The 24,394-nt window shown below is 46.6% G+C and overlaps 1 protein-coding gene across 1 annotated transcript in view; it reads right to left on the bottom strand.

The window, feature by feature from the left end:
* Tram2 (translocation associated membrane protein 2) overlaps positions 1-11,773 on the bottom strand; it is a 70,556-nt gene extending 58,783 nt beyond the window's left edge. The window contains exon 1 of the mRNA XM_041656333.1: positions 11,584-11,773. Coding sequence (XP_041512267.1) covers positions 11,584-11,703 — 120 coding nt within the window. The 5' untranslated portion in view covers positions 11,704-11,773. The remainder of the gene's footprint in view (positions 1-11,583) is intronic.
* Positions 11,774-24,394: the final 12,621 nt, after the last annotated feature.

Genomic DNA, 24,394 nt, shown 5'->3' with positions numbered 1-24,394 from the left:
GACTTCCATAGATGATGGACTAGCAGCTATAAGATGAAATAAACCCTTTCCTACCCAAGTTGCTTTTGGTCACGGTGTTTTATCACAACAATAGACACTCTGACTGAGACCAACAGCAGTCAGTCAGCATTGCAGGAGGGACCAAACCAGCTCACTCCCTTCCCTGAGGCTAGGGACACGGGACAAGTTGCACCTGGCTAAGGAACAGCTGAATGCTAAAGGCATGAGAAGTGATCCCTCACAATCTGGTAAGCCCAAATTGCCACCCCTTTCAGCTTTCAGGGCCTGGTACAGCGCGGGGGGGGGGGGGGGGGGGTGATGAATGGGGAAAGGAAAGGGTGAAAGAAGGAGGGAGGGAAGGGAGACAGAGGTCAGGTGGGTGAAGAGTGCTTAATTCAGACTTCTCCCAGGGAGTGTGATAAGAAGCCAAAACTGTTTCTTTCACATTTAGGGGAGAGGTGTGACAGCAAACTAGGCAGTAGACAAGCTCTACTTCTTATTTCAATGTGATAAAACTAGTGCTTCCTAGGAACTCTAGAAATGAATTGTCCCAGACTGCCTAACTTCCAACAGAACCATTTCTAGGCTCCAAACTCCAATATTAGTTATTGTGGATGTATAAAAACCTATGCCTAGCAGGGCGGTGGTGGCGCATGCCTGCAATTCCAGTGCTTGGGAGACAGAGGCAGGTGGATCTTAGTGAGTTCAAGGCCAACCTGGTCTACAAAGCAAGTTCCAGGACAGCTAGAAGAAACTCTGTCTCATAAAAACAACAACAACAACAAAAACTTTATGATTGTACACAGGTTGGAAAATATTCTAGGCTCTTTCTTCAGGACTTAGAATATATTTGCAAATATGTACTGAGATATCTTGGGGAAGAAACCCAACCACAAACATGAAATTCATTTGTAATTAGGAAGGGCATTGGTTTGGTGGCAGAGAACTTGCTAGCATCCACAGTTCCCTGCGTTCAACCCCTACCATAGTATCAACCAAGAAACATATTCAGGTTTACAGGTGAGATGTGAACTGGATCCGGAGGGCAGGGAGTATGGAGTTCCTCGCAAGGGTTTAGGACATCATCCGCTCAGATCTGCATCCTGTTTCTTGGCTCTGCTCCAAGTGGATGACACAGCCACAAAGAGAAGTTATACATAGCTGACTGTCACCCAGCACTTTCTGATTGTCATAACCTAAGCAGCAGGTACGGGGCTCTTACAAGGAGCGGCATCTCCCTCCCGCCTTATGCGCTGTATTTATAGTAATACTTCCAGCACTCCCCATATCTCGATGGCATATGATTAATCCTATGTCAAGGACGAGGAAAATGAAGCATGTGAAAGTTAAAAAAGTTACCCACTATGGCAGGGCAGAATGCAAACTCTGGCAGTCTAGCCGTAGGTCCATGATTGACCTTGACCTCTGCAAACTATAGCCTCTAATAGTTTCCTATCGGAGACAGGTCACAAGGACCTCTTCCTATCTCGTTACTATGAGAACAGAAATGCAGTGTGGTAAATAGCACCAGCCAAGAGCACATTCTGTGAACCAGATACTCTCTAAAACTGCGTTACTGATTTTTTTCGAATTAATTTATAGTTAAGTATGACAGTAGTTAATTAAGTGGCTACTGTTTTGATAGGCATAAGTGTGAACAACCTGGGGTTAATAAAATTCCGGTATTTCATTTTGTTATTATATTTATTTATCTATTCATTTATTTAGTGTGTGTGTGTGTGTGTGTGTGTGTGTGTGTGTGTAAGTCACAGGACAACTTGTAGGAGTCATTTTTCTCTAGAGACTGAACTCAAGTTATTAGGCTCAGTAGCAAGGGCCCTTTCCCCACAGAAAGCCATCTCCCTGGTTCCCCAAACTGTAGTAATTCAATGTCAGACGGGATGGCTGATTCTTATTTGAAAGCAGGCATCAGAAGAGCATTGAGCACTGATGCAGAGGGCACGGTAGTACACATCTGTAATCTAGCACTCAGAAGTGGGTTTCAGGCTAGCATGGACCAGAAGGAGATATCAAAAAAAAAAAAATCAAAACTACCAATAGTGTGAGGAAGAAAGCATGCCACTGCTTGTCAGAGAAGAAAAGGAAAGATGAAGTGGGAAGTAAGGTCAAGCTAGAACACTGGGGGGAAGGGGAATAGTGGGAGCAGGGGGTAGAGAAAAAGGCAGAGAGAGGGGCAGAAACGCACAGAGCGAGGCACCAATCTATCATGAAACTGGAAAAGTAGTTTTTGAAGTCTAAGGTCCCAGAGAGTACACTCAGAGGGCTGGGGTGACAAAACGGGACCTTGCCGAGCAAAGTGCATTGGGCAGTCAGCCCAGGCAGGGACCAGGCTAGCTACTCCGTGCTCTCCCCTGGTCAACCTGGGAGTACACGTTAGGGATCAGACTATAATTCCTTTTCAATATGGACGTTCTCCTTCCTTACCTGAGTTCTGCTACACTGCAATTACATGTCAAACCAAAACTTCAGTGTGACACTGATTCCAGCTCAAATCAAAAAGAGAAGCAGAAGCTTTAATCTAGCAGAGGCACCGCTGTGCTCAAGCTAAATAATGTCACAATCTGTGTGGGCGGAGGAAGGCAGGTTCCTCCTTCAATCCCTTCCTCTTCCTCCCTGGCAGTTTAGGCTCTGCCCTTGTTCAGGTCCATGGTAGGAAGAGGCAGCTGAGCTACAGGGGAGCCAATCTACCCTACCCCCACTCACTCACCTCACCCTCCCCCCCCACACACACACACAAAGCCAGTGTAGCCCAGAGAAGTAAGGGTCTTGTAGGGATCACACAACAATTACAGGAAGATTTCACGTCCCAGAGTTCATCGCTTCTACTATACACCTACCTCCCGGCTGCCCGCCTCCACAGGGCACTAGCCACAAATCCATCTCTGAGGAAAACTCTCTAGACTTTTTGCCCAAGCTAAAGACAAAACTGCTATTGAACAAAAAAAGAAATCAATCCATCAACCATCAAACATTCTTTGCCACTTCGCCATCTCCATTTCACACAACAGTGACAGACTCCATGCTGAGAAGTTACCCCTTGCCTACTGAGGTCAGAAGTTGATCCAGCACCAATACAAGTTGAAAACATACTCTTAAGTCTAGAAGTATGGGGTCTGCAAAGTTCAACTCTGCTCCGAGGTCTGAGGAATTCGTGTCAGCCGGAAGTTGGGCACTGTGGAGCAAACCTTGGGGTTTCCAGTAGAACTCTAAGAATTGCTGGAGGGGAGGTTCGTTTTCCCAAGGACTAGCTATCCAAGAGGCCCCAGATTGCTCTTAATGTTATCCGTGGTTCCTTTAAACATGAACCATGCTCTCACTGACTCAACACCCACTTGGTAAAGATTCCGACACTACACTAGGTACTAACCAGAAATCACGAAGTGCTGATTAACTAAAGAGATCTTCCCTTCATGGAGCAGAGGTCAACAGGGTTGGGGAGAGAGCCCTAGAAACTCCATCAGTATCTACCCGCTGTCCTGGAGGACACGTCTTTCTCCTTCCCTAGCCACAGAGAGCTTAGCACTGGTGGTGTGCCACTCAACAGAATTCCCTGTTAAAAAAAAAAAAAAGAAAGTTCTTTTAAAAAAAATTCTGAAGAAGAAAAAGAAGAAACACTCCCTGTGATAGAGTCTATCTTTATAATGAAGATGTAGAACGGCCTGATTAAGCAAAACTCTATGACTGGAAAATCCAGGAGTTTTATTAAGAAGTTCCTTCCCACTGATAATGATGGCTCATGCTTGCAATTCCAGTAATTGGGAGGCTGAGACAAGAGGACACCCTTGAGTTTAAGGCCAGCCTTGCTACTGGTGAGACTCTGCCTCAAACAAACAAACAAGCAACAACAAAACACAGCAGGGAGCCAGGCATGTAGTTCCCTACGAGTTGGAGGTCAGCCTGTTCTATACAGCAAGCTCCAGGCCAACCAAGGCTACAGAGGGAGATGTTGTCTCTAAATAAATAATAAATAAATAAATAATAAACAACAACAAAATCCCAGAGCGGGGTGTAGCGCAGTGGCAGAACGCCTAATCCTGGAAAAAAATCTTAAAGACACCATACGGCAAGTTAGGGCGACAGGTGAGTCCGTAACCCCCACGCCACACAAGCATGAGGACCGAAATTTGGATCTTCAGCACCCACATCAGAGTTGGTCATGGGAGCAAGTCTCTGTAACTGTAACAACTGGATCCTGGAGCTCTCCGGTCAGCGATGTTAGGCAGATCGTTAAACTGTTCAGTGAGAGACCATGACTCCAAAACTAAGGTAGAGAATAGTAGAGGAGGGCACTCAGGTTGGCTTCCGGCCTTCACACTCATGCACACATATGTCCTCACAGGGACACCTTCCCCCCGCCCACACACACACAGTCTGTTACGGATGGAACTTTTGATGCCTGCTACCAAAAACTCCTAGACTGAAAACCTATCCCCAGTGTGATGGCCTTAGAGGTAGGACTTTGAAGGATAATTAATCACAATTACAAAGCCCTCATTATGGGCTTAGTGTCCTTACTACAGAGATCCCAGAAATCAAGCACCCCTTTCTGTCCTTCCTTCCTTCCTTCCCTTCTCTCTGCTATGTAAAGATACAGATTTGCCACTGCATGCCAGGAAATGGATCTTCCCCCAAAACAAGGTCTTAGATTTACTTGGACTTGAAAATAGTGATAAAGAATTGCTGCTTTCTAAAGCCCGCAAACCTACGGGATTTTGATAGCAGCCCCTATGACCTGCTCAAAGTGGTAACAGATGTATGGGTCCCAGATGTGTCTGGCAAGTTCTCGCTCTTCTCCCCTAACCCCTGATGCCCACCACCAGGATGCTAGTTCTTAATACGTGCTCTTCCACCAAGCACAGTGGCTTGAGGTTGAGCCCAAGAGTCTAAGGCTGCACCTGTCACACACATCAAGCTTAAGGCCTGGCTCTCATCCACAGTTTTCTTTATTTTTTTTTTTCCTGGTGGTCCACGGGTTTGAATCTAGGGCTTTGCGAATGCTAGGCGAGCATTCCACCAATGAGCTCTATCTCAGCCCATGTCCTACTTTTTAATGCAGGATCTCACTATGCTGCCCAGGTTAGCTTTGATCTCTTAACATTCTGGACTCAGCCTCCTAAGCAGCTGGGTTCACTGGCCTCGACCACCATGGCCAGCTCAGTGCATTAGCTTTAAGGTACCACACTGTGACCTTTTTGAGGACGGGGCCCCGACCTTCTTTATCTCTGCATTCCCTGAACACACACAAGCACCTCACAGGTACTCTGTCATTTAATAGGAATTTGCCAAATGAATGGACCCAGTGCTCTTCAGTATCATATGCTACTTTCAGGACTTCACACAGAGACTGGCACTCAAGGACAGAGTCTAGAGTTCAGGGCAGAGATACAGAAGATGCACCAGAGATGGATTGGGTGTGGCTCCAGGTTTGTGAAACATTTACTTTAATTGTCTGGGACATATCTCTCACCCTCTTTGGAGATGGGGCTTATTTTTCCCTTCTGTAAACAGCAGATAATTTCTTAAGTTGCCCTCTAAGGTCATGAACTCATAAAACAGAAACTCATAAAATCGATGTGCCCTTGAGCTATGACCACAGGATTAACAGGACGATAAGTCAGTGAGCCAACTACAACCAGAAGCCTCCTATCTCACACAGATGTTGGATAATGGCAGTGGCAGGCAATGCTCTTGTTCATTCCTCTGTGTTCACACGGGACACACACACACATTTGGGTCGTTCTTCTTTAGTCTCCTTGAGGGAGATATGAATTTCAATGATCATTCTAGGCAGAAAGGCTTCCCAGTGGAATGGCTCACAGATGTTACTTCCAGGTAATAAACAGATCCATTTAGACAAAGGAAAACAAAGTTGCCTGTGCCTACACTCCAGACACCCCATTCAAGGAGGCCACGGAGCTGAGTTCTAAACTGCTGAGTTCTTATTTTGGCTCTGGCTCTAACTTACAGTGCACGGTCATTGGCCAAATCTCTCCTCGAGAAGCCAAGGCTCTGGATGGGTGCGACAACCCCCACAAACCATCCCGGTTGCAGCGTGAGGCCAGTAAAACATTTCACAGATGCAAAACGCTGCCAGTTCCTACAGACAAATGAAAGACATCAAGAGGCAATGTGGCAGCCCTCCTCACAACCCCGGGGGCTCAACACCTTGGCACCCCCAACTCACAATCAGGATTCCATTTCCTCTGTTCAAAAGCAAGAAAAGCCATGTGAACTTGCACCATCCAGAAGAACCCCTTGCAAAGCTCTCTAAACCACACAGTTAGCTCACAACATAATCAGCTCTGCCAAAGCTGGGTCTGGTTCTGCTCCACAGCAGGACATCTGAGACAGCGGGGGTAAATCAGGGCAAAGTAACTGAGTACTTGGAGGATATAAAGGCCTGCCCCTGAAAGGAGAAGACCTGCCTGGGAGCCCTATTTGTAGTTTTTGCTGCTTTCTTCCCCACCCCAGCCCCTCCTTTCTTAAACCATTAGGTACCAATGGATACCAGATCCACAGCACTGGATAAGAAGGTTAAGAGATAGGATCAGCAGAGTTTCCCACCAAGGCTAGCTAATAGCACAGTGGCCCATTAGAAAGCGTTTCTGCCGTGTGGGAATCCTAATCCACTCTTATCAGACCTCTGGCTTCATCCCTTATCAGGAGCTTGGATTGAGAGGTACATCAGCTATACCACAGGATGCTTTCTGGGGCCCCTGCCCACAACGAAGCACAGAAAAAAAAAAGCCATGCCTGCCAGGCCAGAGGGAAGCTTTCACCATAGCAACACATGTTATTCCACAAACAGTCGGGACTGAGTCGCTCTGCTGTGACCAGCCTGGATAGGGGCTCTGAGAAAGAAGCCACTGGGGGTTCACAGGACAGAGACAAGAGAAGAGACACCTCTTTAGCTTCCAGGGTGGTTTCCTTGTAGTCTTGATTGCTCCAGAGCTGACTCTGGCAGCACCGAGACCCCCTGGAATCCACACCCTGTGTTCTAAGTAGACAAATGTCCGAGAGGAAAAACGTGTTGTGTGTGGCACAGCCACAGCCCAGGGAACCTTTGGGAAAGGGGGAATTAGGGGACCCAGGGACAGTCATTTGAATGGGAGAATTTAGGAGAAAGGTATCTATCTCAAAATGCGTCATTCCTACAATGACACAGAGCCAGGGCCCTAAATGAGAGGTCTAGGAGCAGAAAGCAGACCCTGAGAGCCAACGGTGACCCGTGTGACTGTGGACGAATCGGGGAAGCACCCCTGTGCTGGGGGATCTTTAACATATCAGTCTTCATCTCGTACTTGAGGTCAAAATTTCACCAGCTGACCAATACCGTCCTTCACTTTTGCCAAGGGAAGAAAAATAAATATTCCCCTTCATCCCATAGGCGAGGGTTAAACTGGAATCCTGATCAAGAAAAGCTCAAACACCAAGCTTCTGGTCTGTTGCTCGAATCACTGAGTTCCACATACAGAAATTCACCCAAGCAAGGCACCCATGAGAATGAGAGAATCCTGGGGGCCTTGAGCATCCCTAGCAGACTGCTGTTTCAAGCTCCTGGACTGGAGGCAAAAGTCAGAAATTATAAAAACTGACAAAGTAACATCTCCAAAAGTGCATTAGAAATTAGAAAAAAAAAAAAAAAGGAAAGAAAACAGACCTGACATCCACAGGTGTACCTATGAGCCACTAACATGCTTCTATTAACTGAGAAGAATCTTTTCACAATGCATAACGTTTCTTTTCACCTAGCATCAGGAGACAGGACTGCCTGTCTGGTTGCAGGCTGTGACACCCACAGGTACGTCCATGAGTATGAACTGGTGCCACAGACCCACGCCCCGCCCCAGTCCAAACACTTATGACACCTGCAATGGGCTTCCATTATATGTACTGCAGATACTTCTTCCTGACAAGTCTGCCATGGGGTCGGGAACAGGGAAGAAAGCAGTTCCTGGGAGAAAGGAACCACCTCCCACACCTGCCTCAGAAATAAGTTTAAAAGCCCAACCTAGCTACCATTCCCAAACTCCTTTGCATCCTAAACCCTTCCATCTTCATCACGGCCGATACAAACACCAAACACGAAACCGACAAATGTTCTTAGAACCTCAGAAACATTTCCCCTGCAGCTGCAGAAACCGAAGAAGAAACTAGTTTCTGTCTTGAGATGACAGTTTCAAGGTGGTACAGAAATTGCTTCCTCTGCTCCAGGCGCCCCTACTCCTCATTCTCCGGTCACTAATGAAAGAGTTGTCCTCTTTCCCTGCTTGTTTCAGGTTAGAAACGTGGCACGGGGCACTGGAAGCAAAGGGGAGGGGAGGGGTGGCTCCTTTCAAATCTGACTTATCCACACATCCCAACTGGCCACCCACACCCTGAAGAACCACACTCCACCTAAGAAAGTCCGAACTGTGGAGAAGAAAACGGCCTCTAGCACCCGAAGCAGAGTTAAGAAAGAGAAAGCTGGAAAGGAAGGGGGGGGGGGGATAAAGTTCCACATTCCTGACATTTTTTAGCCAAGTGCAGCGGCTGCACAGAACAGCTCTACTCCAAACAGACATGAGATGGGACAAAACCTGGGATGGGGAAGAAGCTGCCCCTGCTTTGGAAATAAGACAACCCAAAACTAAACTAAAAATGCGTCGGAGTGTGGCTTGGAGGAACAGGGGCCAGACAGTCTTTCATGTGTTCCCAAAAGGAAGTGATCCCAAGGGAAGGAATTTGGCGTCAACATCTCCCTAAAGACAGAACTGAAGCCCTGGGGACCCTGAGAGGGAAATCAAAACCCAGGACGGCTGTAGAGGTGACTAGCAAGGGAAGGTGGATGTGGATATGAAGTCTGCGGCTTGCCAGAGTGTGGGGAGGAGGTCTAGGAAACAGCAGAGACTAGGCAGGGGACTTTTGGGAGGGGGTGATGACGAAAGTCATATTCTATTTGAAGAGTTAAAATACAGCTTTCCTGCTTCAGCTTCCCAAATCAAGGAACCCTAGCCTGGCCCAAGATTCAAATCCAGGGGTCTGATGGCTTTTATCCCTGCTCCCCTACAGCTCCCTCTGTCCTCACTTCTAGAGAAACCTTCCTACTAGATGTCTACACACACACACACACACACACACACACACAGACACACACACACACACAATCTCTTTACAGTCAGTGGGTGAGAATGGACGGTGAAGACCTACTACACATACGGCACAGATCAGGAACCTTTGAAGAGGAGGTTCAGGAGAGAGCCCCCTTCCTCCTAAACCAGCTCAGACTGGTGCTAAGTCCTCAAAGCGTCTTCTGAAAGAAACATCTGTCCTGTGAGTCCCAAAGGGCTAAAGTACCACAGAAAAAGATGGGGCAGTGGAAAGACTGACATCTCCACCAAGTCTGTCCTAAGGCCATTTGAAGGAAAATGGCTTTCTTTTTTTCTCACCTTGGTCCTTTCTCTTCCATCAGGTACTACCAATGACAATTCCTGACGTGGCAGATTCCACAGACCTAAGGCAAAGGACTTCCTGCAAGGCTAAAGATAGCGAACAAAGGAGGCAGGAGTGCAAACACTAGGCGTCTCTTTTTGCACAACACGAAGGCAGGAAAACCCAAAAATCTTAACAAACACTACAGATAGTAGAGCCATGGACTAAGCAAGAGGCTGTGGCCAGCTGCAGAGCACATGGCTACAAGGTTTATGATTGACACATGTGTCATTCCAACCCTACTCTTTAAGAACTGGAGCAAGGCCCTGCGAAGTCTCTTAGAATGGAGGACAACAAAATAGACAGAAAGCAAACACTAAGCAGAGCAGGTCCTCTGCTTTCTCAATAAGCCACTATGTTAAATAATAAGAAGGGTCCAGGAGCAAGAAACAGATTCTCTCACTGATACGGAGGAATGACTTTTGTTGGTGATACAACCTCGGCCTAAAGCTTTACACCGCTGTAAGGAAGACCATTTTTAATGGGTTCTTCAATGATGGGGAAACTGAGGCTGCAATCAGTCTTCAATGGAACAGTCTTCTCCAGAAGCTCGAGGGAAACATGAGGGGAGGGGAGGGAAGGAGAGGGGCGGGAAGGGGGGGAGAGTGAATTGATAGCATTACTGATAGAGTGTGGACCCCAGTCACAGCTTCGCTCCTGCAAACCCTTCAGCCTGGTCAAGGGCATGCATCCAGCCAAGAGCTGGCCACCAGAAGAGGCCCCCCACTACTAGAGGGCAGCAGGTTCATCAGCCAAATAGGACCTGTGTCAGTAACAGAAGGGAGCCCCGGGTAGCTGTAGGGATGGTCCGGCAACTTTTAAATGGTAAGGGCTTCTTAATAGCCTTCAGAATGCAGATCAGCAACCTTACCCCGAAGAGAGGACAGGAGCTTTGGGACCAGGAGGCTAGAGTGAGAGTGAGGGAGTGTATCACATCACACACACACACACCACACCACACCACACACACACACATACACACACACACATAAACACACACATACACACACATACACACACATACACACATACACACACACACATACACACATACACACACAGACACACATACACACATACACACTCACATACACACACATACACACACACACATACACACACACACACACACACACACACACACCACAGCAAACCCATACTCTGTGTCCTCCAGTCCTTCCCACTTTTCAGTATCATCGTTTTTCCCACTCTGTAGTAGGGACCACCAGCCCCTTGGATTCTGACCCCTTGATTTACAGACAGTTCTGAGGCCTACACCAGCACACTGCTGCTGTAGGCGTAGAGTTCCGTTCTCTGCTCCCACCCCATTCGCCTGAGGCTACAAGAGAATCACCTTTCACCTAAAAGCAGAGGGTATCCCCGCCCCTCTCCTCGAACCTGAAAAGGGAGATGAGGTTCTGGGTCTAATTCACACATCCATCCACAAGGAGAGACCAACAGACCAAAGTGCCAAAGGATATCTTAAAACTAACGCTTTAGGTCATAATTAAAGAGAGGTAGGTTGTAGAAGACCCCCACTGGAATGGAGCCAGGTCCACATGTGAACACCTGGAGCAAGCTCCAGAGGTTAGGATGAAGAACGCCCAGAAAGCCACAGAAAAGGTGAAGGGTTAGGGTCCCTCCTACTGGAAGAACCTAGATGATCTGGCGGCCCCTACTTGGGAGGAGGGGGGAATTGTGCAATTACTGTGGGTCTGGGAGTCTCCCAGCTTGGCACCAGGACGCCAGAAAGGAAATCCCAGTCCTGGGGCCAAGAAAGCAGCGCTGCGATTGGTTCGAGGCCAGGCGTGGGTTTCAGAGATGCAGAAAGACAGTTGCAGGGTACCATGGGTGCCCAAGGGGGCGACAGAGCATGGCATGGCCCGAACAGCCAGAAGCTAGGGGTGCTTGTCCATCATGTCCTAGGTCCAGGCCAGGGTGGATACCGTGCACAAAGCCAGAGGTGCAGATAACGTGCGGGACAGCCAGGCACGCTCCAGGCCAGATGAGGCCAGGGAATCCCTGTCTTCACCGCGGTGTCCTGGAGATGGGACCGCCTGCCCCTGCAATACCCCTCCCCGCTCTACTCACCTCAAACATAAGCCCGATGAGGACGCAGAGCACCAAGCAGAAGCCGATGTCTGCATGGTTGTGGATGACGAACTCCTGGCTGAAGAGCGGGTAACTTTTCGTCCTCCTACGGAAAGCCATGGCAGCGGGCGTGCACTGCTTGCGGGGGCCCGCACCCTCGCTCAGCAGCCGCAGCGAAAACTTCTCCTCCGGCCCGGCCCGGTCCGCCCGCCAGCCCCGCTGCCCAGCGCGGAACAACTTCGGGCCCCGCCCCCTTCCTCCGACCGCCCCGCCCCCGGCCTACCGCCCGGAACCGCCCCTGGCCACAGCCCGTTCCCCGCCGCGGCCGCACAGGCGCGGACCTCTGGCCACGCCCCCTTCCTCCGACCGCCCCGCCCCCGGGCCGCAAAGGCGCGCGCTCCAACCACGCCCCCGTCCTCCGTCCGTCCCGCCCCCAAGCCCGAGCAGCGGGCGCCGCCGACCACGCCCCCTGAGCGAGCCAGGAGCACTTAACCCTCCGGTCGTGCCCAGGTTGCGGTTTCGGCCGGGGTACACAGGGGTGACCCTTGCTGAGACGCGGGAATAGAAGCCCTGTCCTCCGGCACTGAGAGGAGGCGGTGCCCGCGCAGCCGGACAGGAAGTGGGCCTGGATCCCACTCCTCGCTCTGGCTTCTTCCTCTGCAGGAAGGGCCCGGAGCGGGAAGCTTTGTGCTGGCCTGCTTGCTGGCCTCAGCCCCGCACTGGATCTTAAATGAATGCTTGGCTACTCCAGTGTTTGAGGGCTTGCACAAGGCTAAGTTCAACCGCTCAGAACCTCCCTGCAGCGCCCCAAAGGCCCTGCCCTTATAGGGCCTACTTTGCAATGGGGTGCAGGTAGCCAAGGTTTGACACCCCACCCCATTTAAAAGACCAGGTGTTACCCTGAATTAGTTTTCCAAGTCTCATCCAAAATCTACTAGTCAGTATTAATTGATCAGAAATGGAAGAATAAACACCGAAGAAACAAAAAAACTTTCTCATCCAAAGTTTCCATTTAATCATTAAGTTTTTAAAATACTTCCGGAAGGACAAAAGGTCTTTTAAAATAAATTATACTGGCAAATATTGGATTTTATCCTGCCAGTAATGAAGGAGCAACTAATCCCTTCTAAATGTACAGAAATGCAAAATGAACAAAGAACTGTTTAATTTCTTTTCTAAAATTAGTTCCACAGTTATTTCGCTTCTGAGTAAATATGAGTTGGCAAAAAAAAAAAAAATAGCAGAGTCTGGGCGCAACTGGAACTGCATGGAGTTCCTAGAGAAATTTACCTTCTATATTCTATATTGCGCACTATTTAGTATACAGCCCTGGGCCTTCAAACTCCCAGGGAAACAGAAAAAGCATATTAATGCCTATATTGAACTAACATTTGTTTAATGCCAAGACTGGTGTGTCTGTCTGTCTGTCTGTGTTTGGTTTGTGATGTATGGGGGGGGGGGTGCACATGCACGAGCTCACACATTAGAACATTTTCATGCAGACATTCACTCCACATGGAGATCAGCTGACCCTACAGGCCTCACCTTCCTTGTTGATCCAAGGTCTCTCTTCTTGTTGGTTTTCCGACAATGTAGCCCAGGCTAGCTACTCCCCTTGCTTCTGAACACTTTTCTGTCTCCACCTCCCTAACCCCCCCCACCCCACCCCCCCCCCCCCCCCCACCCCCCCCCCACCCCCCCACCCCCCCCACCCCCGTAGAAATGTTCCTGCTCTTACAGTGGTTCTGGGGATTCAAACTTAGGCTCTCATGCTTGCATAACTATGCAATCATTTCACTCACTGAGCCGGCCCCCCAACCAAGACTCTTCTAAAACTGGTCCTTAGCCTTTCGAAGAACAAAAGGATTAAGAACTCTGGAGCAGCTTGACTTTCTATGTAGACATGTTCTAATGGCCAAATTGCAACCCAGCCAATCAATCTGAGTTCTGGGAAACTGAATTCTTAAAAAAAAAAAAAAAAAAAAAAATGAAAACTGGAATCCCAGTATTTGAAATGATGCTACCTAACTGTCCCCCCACATCCCACAATGATTTGTAGGAATTTCCTTCAAATGCATAATAGTGTCAATCTAACCTCAATACTAAAGATCAAAAACCCCGGGAAAACAGACAGTAGAGCTTCCCCATTTATAAATAAGACACCTGAAATAAAAGAGATGGTTTAGACGATACTCTTGCTGCTGATAGCCAGTCCTTCTTCCCTTTGAAATACAGTTGAACAGTCAGACATCAGATTCTGAGATGAGGTTTGATAGTGAGTGCATTGCATTGACACCAATAGAGGAAGTGCTGAAAGTTGCCTTCAACCATCTTGGCTGTCTCTAAACTGCCCAAGCCATCTTAATACAAATGATGAGTTAAATATTTACCCAAATATTTTTTTAATTTTTGTTTTTTGTGACAGGTTTCGCTAAGCAACAGTTCTGGTTGTCCTGGAACTCCCTTTGTAAACCAGACTGTCCTCGCACTCACAGAGATCTGCCTGCCTCTGCCTCCAAAATGCTGCAATTAAAGGCGTGCATCACCACTGCCCAGCTCCCTATACTTTCAATACACACTACTACTGAGAATTGATGGCATCCCACATTTTGCAAAAAACTTTGCAAGCCTATTCCCAACTCTTCTTATTCACTCAGAGTCCTGTAAATTCTTATGGCAGAATTTCTCTCACCAATCCTCATCTCCATCATTCTACACATGAGCCCCACATATCACCCATGTATTTCTCTAACTTCATTATTATCCTGTTTATTACCCATTTCGTCTGGAATGTCCATGGGCATCTACCACATGGCAGACACCTTAGTTACGAGAACAAAGACATATGACAACCTAGGTGTGGTGGTTTTATATGTCTTCAAATCCAAATGTGTGTTAAACTTCCCTTGAACATAGGCTACACTTTATAGACAGAAGTTCCTATCCTGTCCAGTCCCCCAGCCATTCAGTCCTAAGTAAACACAAAGGCTTATATTAATTATAAACTGTTTGGCCTATTGCTCAGGCTTATTACTAACTAGCCCATAATTCTTGTCTATGCTTAGCCATGTGGCTTGGTACCTTTGCAGTGAGGCATTCTCATCTTGCTTCCTCTGCGTCTGGCTGGTGACTGCCTCTCTGCATTTCCTCTTCCCAGAATTCTCCTAGTCTGGTTTCCTGCCTATATTTCCTGCCTGGCTACTGGCAAATCAGTATTTTATTACATCAATATGAGCGACAAACCTTTACAGAGTACAAGAGCATTATCCCACAGCAAGACTTACTGTGGTTACTTCTAACAGAAAATGGTATGAAATTTTTTTTCTTTTCCCTCTAATACTAGGTTCTAAAAGGTCTTTTGAGTTTCTCCTTCAGCTTGGATCAGTTCTCTGGGAGAAACCAGCTGCCATATTTCGTGTATACTCAAAGACATATGGCAAGAGTTCACCTGGCAACATCTGAAATCTGTTGCCAGAAACCAGTGCTGGCATCATACATGCGAAGGAGCCATTTTGAAAGCAGATTGTTCAACCCTATGAGTCCTGTAGCTACCCTCGTGACCACAGTCTGTAAATCACCCTGAGATAGAACTGGCCAGGTGTAAGCCACGCCTACATTCCTGCCCCACTGCAATGATTAGATAATAAGAATTTGATATTTAAAGGCATCAAATTTCCTCATTTGTTTTGTAGCAACAGGTAACTAATACACATTGCTGGAGCTTCCAGTACTTCTTAGAAAATAAAGACATCACTACAATTGAATGGGATGGTAGTGGCCATCTAATAATTTGTAATACATACACTATGAGTATAAAGACTCATTTTGATCATGCTCTAAAGAAAAAAAAAGAGGACATCTGGGCTGGGTTTTTATCTGCACACATTTTACTGATAGAGAATGCAGGCCAAGTGCGGAGGTGCACATCTGTTTTCTCAGCCGTCTAGAGGCTGATACAGGAAGACTGAGAGTTCAAGACCAGCCTGAGCTACTTAGGTAGACTTTCTCTCTAAACAAAATGGGAGAGGGAAAGAGTCAAGGGGTGGAGGAGGGGAGAGAGAGAGAGAGAGAGAGAGAGAGAGAGAGAAGCAGAAGAAACGAGGAAATAAATTTGGAGAGAGATGGAGTTGGATTGAGAATTGTGCTAAGGATTGTGACTTTATTCTGCAACAATGGGAAATCTTAAAACATGCTTTCATCCCAACACTGAAGAGGCTAAGGCAGGAGGATTACTATGAGTTTCAGGCCAGCCTGGGCTACTCAGTTTGTTCTAGCCTAGACAGCATTACTGATTGAGAACCTGCTTCAAAACAAATAAATCGTTTTAAAAAGAAGAAAAACTCTGATATAGAAGAGGGACCTCAGCATGGACAGACGTGAAAGTACCACTGGAAGTGGGGGAATAATAACCCCTTACACGTACACTGCACTCTGCAGATGCCCTGTGAGGAAGAACGACAGTGATTGCCAACCTCTTCCTCTGGCTGTGCCAAGACACAAGAACATCACCCTAGATGGCTGTCACGTGATAGAGAGCAAAGTTCAAGAATCTGTGGAGTATTGAATTCATGATCGAAGGAGAGACGATTCTGCTGTGGACTTTATAAAAGCTGACCACTGACCTCTGCTTCTAGCCTTGTCTGCATTGAGCACATCATGCCTTCCCCCCCCCCTTTCCTGACAGGGTCCTGTCTACCCTGGAACTCACTCTGTAGACCAGGCTGGCATTGAACTCACAGAGATTCAGCTGCTTTTGTCTCCAGATTGCCGGGATTAAGGACATGCTCCACACCTGGCCTCACAGCATGCTTTTTTGTTGATGAAGGTTTTCCATCCATTGTCAGTAACCACAGGTTCCCCTAGAAGAGAAAAGTATATTTCCTCACATAAAGTCAGGAGGTAGTTCGTTCCCAGGAATAAAGAAAGCATCTAAGGTTAGGGTTTCCCTGTTTTTCCATTTGGGAACACGATATTTGCTTCTGTCTCAGGTTTGTCCATCATGGTCACAAAGCGGCTGCCACAGCTCCAGGAATTCTGTCCTTCAACCAAGGATAACTCAGACCATAAGGCTCAAAATTCAGACAAGAAGAAAGGGAGTAATTTGAGCAGTGACGGGAACTCAACCAGAAACCTCAGGCTTCTCATAATCTATTGGCCAGAATCACCTTCCAAATGTACTCCTAAAACAAGCACTGGCAGACTTGATTAGACTAACATCTCCAAGAACACATCCTCAGGAAGGCTGAGATGTCCAGAGGCGAAGAAACTCCGCAGTCTGCAGGTCCCCAAAGTAACACAACTTAGGGGAATCCATGGTATAACAAGGATCAGAGCGTGGTGGGAGTGGTCACCTCCCGGGACAAGTAATAAAGGGTCTGTGGGTAGGGTAGGTAGAGGATTTTTAAACATCAATAAGCCTGTAAACGCAATGTAATTCTTGAACTAACACACAACAGAAGAGAGATTATATTGGAAACACTGGAGAAATCCACATAAAGTCTGCCTTTGGTTAACCATGTTGTACCAGTGTTACTATTTGTTTTAGTTAATATACAATGGCTGTGTAAACCTAAAGAAAGATATATGAGAACGCTCCATTCTAGATTTCCAACTTTTCTGCCAACCTAAAATTGTTCAAACTACAATTTTTTTTTTTTACATTAAAGTGGACTGAAAACTGGTCTGCTTTTGTTATTGCATGGACTGACTGCCCATCATAAGCAATGTTAAGAATAATTTAGTTCCTTTCCTTCCCTCAAATACTTTTATCTAAATTCTCAATAAGTGTTAGAGGAACTGTTGTGGGGGATTTGTTTCATTTTAAGTGTGATCCCTTGGCTTGGTTTGGTTTTGGAGACAGAGTTCCACCATGTGGCCTAGGCTGGCCAGGGCTTCCTGGAATGATATATATTCACCACCACACCTGGCTTTCATCGGTATTTAACCTTTAATTTAGTACATATTGTTACTTATCCTTTAATAAGCACTGTATTCTGTACCCAATTTAGCCCTATGACGTGTGTCACATAGTCACTGGTGTGCACAGCCTCAAATGCCCATGGTCATCCTACCTCACTGGAATCATCTCCGCTGTAAACTTTATGGTACTGCGTGTTCTTGCATTTCAGTTACAAGATGAAAACACAGAAGATACACTATTTCTATCCATCCTACACAACTCAATCTTTCATTTGTAGTCAAATTTCTAATTCTAGGAGTTGTTTCCTGGGGTAATTATTTCTGTAATTCTTTTATTTGTCACGTCGTAGAGAGATGTAAGGTGTCCCTCGTGGTCTGCCCCAGGTATCAAATAGACTACGTATAAGAGTGAAGAGATTAAGACCCCATTGCATTAGCGGCTACCTTAAATGTCATGTATCCACTCTCTCACTTTAGAGACAGGAAAAGGAGGACCCAGAAATTTGCTGTTACTAATACGGATCTAGAGAGGTGGCTGAATGCAGCGCCCCCTGCATGCTGGCATGTCACTCCTAGCACTGACTTCATCCAGTGCTGGCTCCCTCTTAGTGGACAGGCAGCCGCTCAGACACATGAACTTCCTTGTCTAGCACAGCCTAGTGAGTCACTACCAGCCTAAGGCATGGGAAGCAGTTCCCAGGGCACTAGCCACTGCTCCTCATTTCCTCTTTCCAGAAAATTCCAGGTGACGAATGACCCTCAGATGGGAAGAGTGTTGCCTATTTAGAAAGGGCTACAACCCTGTGTTGGAAATGAGTAAACCAGTAAGAATTCCCACCCACAAGACAAATACTAACACACATCTGTGAAGCCAGGCAACAATTCAAGACACCAAGTTCTCCAAATTATGGGATCATTTTGATGGGTGGGAAAGAAAAACATATTTTGAGCCTAAATCTGTCCAACAAACTACTTAACCTTAGTTTTCCTATGTATGGGGAGAAAGTAGGAAACAGTCAGAGTTATGCTGCAATGGAGTGGGCTGTCACACTGAGGAGAAACTGGCCCCCTGACCAAACGTGGCTTCTATGCCATGCTTCTCGGAGCAACTCTCTTTAGACTGCAGGGAAACTTAGATGCCATCTTGATTAAAGTTAAATTTCTCCTCCACATTTATCCCACCATCTCTGCTCTCATCTCTTCCCAGTTGTGAATTATAAGGCGTGGGCACTATGTGAAAAAAAAACCAGGCTCTGTTTTGCATTAATGATACCCCTAGACTCACTGGATTAGTAACTGACCTCTTGCCCCACTCTGGGATAAGCAAAGAGATGAATAAAAGAATTCATCGATGTATGGGAAGATAGACAGATAGATAGCCAGACAGATAGATATAGGTAGGTAGGTAGGTAGGTAGGTAGGTACATAGATACATAGATAGATAGATGTAGGTAGGTAGATAGATAGATATGCAGATAGGCAGATAGATAGGTATAGGTAGATAGATAAACAGATAGATGGAGAAAGGCAGATGGATGAGGGGTTGCTGGGTGGATGGATGGATATTTTGGATGGATGGGCAGATGATTGGGAATCAGTGGGTACAGAGATAAATGAGTAAATGGATGTCTGAATAATGGGGGTTGTATATATGGAAGAGGTGGCATATTGGATCAGTGTGTACTCATCCATTTTATTGCATTTTTACAGTGATACCCAGAGTGTTTGCATAGTGAAGGAACCTCAAAGGATTCTGTTCTCCCTCAGGAGGCGTGTCCAGGACACTTAATAGAAGTTTGACTTCAGGTGGACTTTAAACCTGAAAGGCAGGCATCACAGCTTTTTGTCTCTGCACCTTAGTTAGTAACCTATTCTCTGCCACATGCGACAGGCAGAATGGCAAACAGAATGAATGATTCAAAACACAAGAGATTTCCCCATTTCTACTAAGCGCAACCCCACACTTGACTTTAGTGTATGTGCTGAAATTAAAGCATAATTATAAACTGACTAAGCCTGACATAGTAAATAGCTCATGTGTATAATCCCAACACTTCAGAGGCTGGAGTTGTAGCATTGTTTCATGTTTGAAGCCGATCTGAGCTCCGTAGTAAGTTGGAGGCCAGGCTGGGATACACAGTGAGAGAGACTTGCCTCAGAATTAATTAATCAATTGGGCATCCAGGAGATCCCAGTGATGGTACAAAACATTCCTGGATGTTTAGAACTTTAGACCTGGGCTGAGATGTCTCAGTTGTTAAAAGCTAGGCTTACTACCAAAAAGAGAAAAAAAACACTAGACCTTTTCTATTTGCTTTTTTCTTTTGTAGGAATTAGCTGGTCATACTACCTCTGCCTGTCTGGACTCTTTGTTGAGGAGGCTATGCATGGGGAAGGGCCAGAAATTTCTCTGACTAAGATGATGGGTTCTTGCTGAGACATAAATAAGGATCTTTTCCACAGGAACAATTGTCGAGAAGAACTCAGATCCCCTCTTATCATGAATTTGGGCAACCAGTCCCTGGTCCCAACAGCTTCCCAGCAGCCCCCACTCCTGATTCTATGAGAATTCTTCACTTTGTTTAGTGAATTTCTGCAAACCGAGCAGGCACCAAGACACAGCAGGAAAAGAAGAGAAGAGATAAGAGATTGTCAGCTCATGTTTACAACCCTAGCATTCAGGAGGCTGAGGGGTGGGGAGTTGAGAGGCCAGCCTGGGCTACATAATGAGATCCTTTCTCAAAATTACAAAAGAAAGAAAGAAAATAGGAAGGAAGGAAGGAAGGAAGGAAGGAGAAAAGAGACAGATGAAATGAAAGAGAGAAAGAAAGATGTGGAAAGTTAAGAGAGAATACAAAGGGAGGCCCAGGGAAGGAGTCAGGGAGCAGCTCAGAAAGAAAAGAGGGGGCAGAGTGAAGCCGAAAAGAGCAGGGATTGGAAAGCACATAGCATCTTATTGCAGAATATTTGTTTAACTATGTAAAGTCGTGTTACATTTGTTTAATATGTAAATGCATGCTGCTGTTTTACCTTGCCTGCCTATGCATAACGCATAATAAAAAGCTGAACAGCCAATATCAAGGCAGGAGGTATAGGTGGGACTTCCGGGCAGGGAGAGTAAATAGGAGAAGGAATTTAGGCTAGAAAGAAGAAATAAATAGACGCAGGGAGAGATGACAGGGGCCAGACAGACAGACACAGAAGAAATAGGTCAGTGGGACATACAAAATGAAAGAAAGGTTAAAAGCCCAGAGGCAAAATATAGATGAATAGAAACAGGATAGATTAAGTTAAAAGAGCTAGGGAGATAAGCCTAAGCTAAGGCTGAGAATTCATAATAAATAGTATGTTTCTATGTCTTTATTTGGGAGCTGGTTGGCAGCCCAAATAAAATCCCAACTATAGTATCTACAGTCTGGTGCCTCTAGTGATGTCATCATTATCTTGTCTGAGCAGATGTGTGAGGGCTCCTCGTGACTCATCATCCTAAATGAAAATGGACCACATTTCTATCATCCCCATCAGAAATCCCCGCGGACGCCGACAGAAAGTGCACCTTGTTTCTGAGATGCGACTTTCCCCCCTATTTTAAAAAGTCCTGCGTTTACATAGAACTCAGGACCTTGGACGTGCTAAGAGAGAATTCCACCACATCCTCCACACTCGAGATAGATTTTTTTTTCTTCAATTACACGTATAGATTTTTTTATCGAGGTGTGTGGGGGGGGGAACAATGGGGTCGCATGTGTTTTGATTTTGTTCTGTTTCTAATTTTGAAATCCTTGTCTCCAAGGAACCTCGCTTTAAATCACACTGCGCTATGGGAGCCCTGTCTCTGTGGTCTTGGCCTGGAGCTGGCCAGCAACCATCTATACACAACACCCCACGCTAAGAGCTCGCTCCTCTGAAGAGCCCTCCCTGCTCCACCTCCCTCCCTCCAGCACGTCTCACAGTTTTCCTGCCCTGAACTCAGACTCCCTTTCTCTCTGTCATCTGAAATGTATGGCTCAAGGAAAGAGCATATTTGTTCCCAGCTGGACAGGGCTCAAGCAGCCTGTAGTCCAGAGCAGGGAGTGGGCACCATTTGCCTCTGAACTAGGGCCACACAGTGCTCAAGTCCCCCACAGCAAACACCACCTTTCCCTGGGAAGGCAGCCAAGGCCTGGAGCCCTGGGTAGGAAATCCCCTGTGAGAGGCCCTTCCTGAGACCCACAGAAAATGGTTCTTTTCATATGCTCTGGGTCTCCTTATTTTATAGCTATGAATGTCCACACCACATCCCCCTTCCTGGCCTTCTCCACCCCATTCCCATGCCCAGTGCCCCCACCCAGGCTCCTCATGGCTCATAGATCTCTTGTTCCTTTGCTCTACACTCAGATGGTATCTTTGTTCCGAGACAGCCTCTCCCCTCCCCAGCCTTACTGCTGTCATCTCTCTGTGCAGGCTTTGGGGCCCCTCACCTGAAACCTCCCCGAGCTGTGACCTTCCAATTCCAGAGGCTCCTCTCGGGTTGAACAGAAATGACTTGTTTATTTTCTGAGTTTAGAAAGGTGAACAAATTCCAGAGATGTCTCTATCTTGAAATCTCAAAGTTCAGCTCTCAGACACCAAGTTAGCGGGAGCCCTGGCGATGGTGGGAAAGAGTCACGACAGTGACAGCCACTCTTTGTGAAGCTGTTACCAGACACCGTTCACCTAAACCCTTCCTACGAGGTTTTAAATTTAATCTTCACCACACTCGGCAGTAAGTAACTGTTACTATCACTGTAGTGAGGAGGTCGCTTGTTTATTTCTCGGCCACCCAGATTCCTGAAATAATCACACAGAAACTATATTATTTAAATCACTGCCTGACGAAATCACTTAAGCGTATTGCTAGCTAGCTCTTTTATCTTTGGTTAACCCATTTCTATTATTTTATATTTTACCACGAGGCTCGTGGCCTACCGGCAAGATTCTGGCTGGTGGCTTAAGTCTTTCTCCTCCGATGGCACCATGGCATCTCCCTGACTCCGCCTACTCTCTCTATAGATATCTCCTCCAGCCTGGCTATGTTCTATTAAGCCACTGGCAGAAAGCAGCTTCTTTATTCATGAACCAATAAAAGCAACACACATACAGAAGGACTTCTCACACCATATCGCCATTTTGGGAGCCCAGTGGTGTTAAAGAACTCACCTAAGGCACTAGGTTAGTGAGACAGGCTAATTGTTCCCCAAGGGATGAAACTCTGCACTACTGTTTATGCTTTCTGGCCTAAAGTGACAGGAAACCTGAATTCCAGGTTAGTTCTGTCATCCTTCAAGCTTATCACTTGAGTCCAGCTCTCCTTTCCCTGGCCTCAGTTTCCTCATCAGAAAGCAATGGGATCTGAAATGCCGTCTTGGAGTCTACTCCATAGCTATGATGCTTTGTCCTAATGATAAACGTGATCAGGACAATCTCTGATGTTTCTGAACTCACAACCAACCACAAGCAAGGGGATAAAAGAAACAAATGGGTCTTTGGTTGGTCCTAAAGTTTCCCATTTGTGCAATATTCTCTCTGTCTGGATCAAGTCCTTGAGGCAGGCTTGGTTACTCCCCTGTGCTCCATCAGAGTCTCAAGGTGGGAATAAAGAGAACTTGTCTATCAGGAATGGCCGAAGCACACAGGGGCCCTGCACATCAGGATGAACAAGTGTGAACTCCTCAATAAAAGCAGGCTACCCTTACAGATAGCGCAACTGCTGAAGTTGAATACGATCAGGCTAGGGCCCCGTGGAGGCAGGGGTTCCTAAAGTCTCCTCTAAAAACTCGTTGTTTAAGGTGTAGTTGTCTCAGACATTCATAAATACACTTAGCCTCTAACTGAGCAAGACAAGAGTAGAGAGAAAGAAACTGATGAAACAGGTATGGACGTTAAGGCCTAGACTCGGACAGGTCTTCAGAACAAAGGATGTGGAAGCTCTGAAGCACAGCAGTGAAGATACTGTGGATGCTCCTGCAAAACTGAAAGGGACTGAAGAGATGGCTGAACCAGCAAGAGCGCGTACTTCTCCTATGCAGGACTGGAGTTCGGGTCCCAGCACCAGTTGGCGAACTCACAACCACCTGTAGCCCCAGCCCCAGGAGCCATCTGACTTCCTCAAATACCTGCACACATGCACACATTTCCCCCTACACACACACACACACACACACACACACACACACACACACACACCATTGCAAATAACGACAGCCTTCTCAATAATTAAACGGGAAAGTTAAGACGTCCCACCCCCCAAAGAGCAATTGAGCTTACTTTGAAATTTGTTTTGCTTCTAATATTACCAAAGTTATAGATATTATTGGATGGTAAAAGGTGTGTGTGGGGGGAATGGATCTGGGGTTCAATGTAGCAAAATATTTCCATCTATGTGAATATCTGTTTGCGATGTGTTGAACTGGAGGAACAGGGAGGGAAATGGGAGAGGGGAAGGGAAGGGACAGAAAAGAAAGGGAAAGGAAGAGAAGGGAGCTTGAGTGTTTTCATTTGGCGTAGAGGTGAGCATTCTGGCCAGTGCTATTCAAAGTTGACCTCAGGTCAGACACCGTGCTGAATGTCGGTAGCTGTAGTACTTAGGCGGCAGAGACTGAAGATCATGAATTTAAGGCTAGCCTGATCTACACAGCCAGACCTTATCTCAAAACAACAAAAAAACAAAGGTCACCCAGCAGTTACTTCAGTCCTCCTATGCTGGGTACAGACCTCTCAACCTTGACATGACACAGGAGTTCTAAGTATGGTTTCAGGTATTTGAGACCACATGACCAGCATGATGCTTCCCAGGGTAAGAGCCTTCTGCAACTGGAAGGAAGGCCCTTATTGGGCTTCAAGAAACTTCATGTCCCCATTCTACGTTGGCCTC

The sequence above is a fragment of the Microtus oregoni genome, unplaced genomic scaffold (assembly GCF_018167655.1).
Source record: "Microtus oregoni isolate MIOR12 unplaced genomic scaffold, Mior012 000007F_ref0000211, whole genome shotgun sequence".
Lineage (NCBI taxonomy): Eukaryota > Metazoa > Chordata > Mammalia > Rodentia > Cricetidae > Microtus > Microtus oregoni.
The sequence above is the reverse complement of the archived record's forward strand: the minus strand, read 5'-3'. Positions and strand labels throughout refer to the sequence as shown.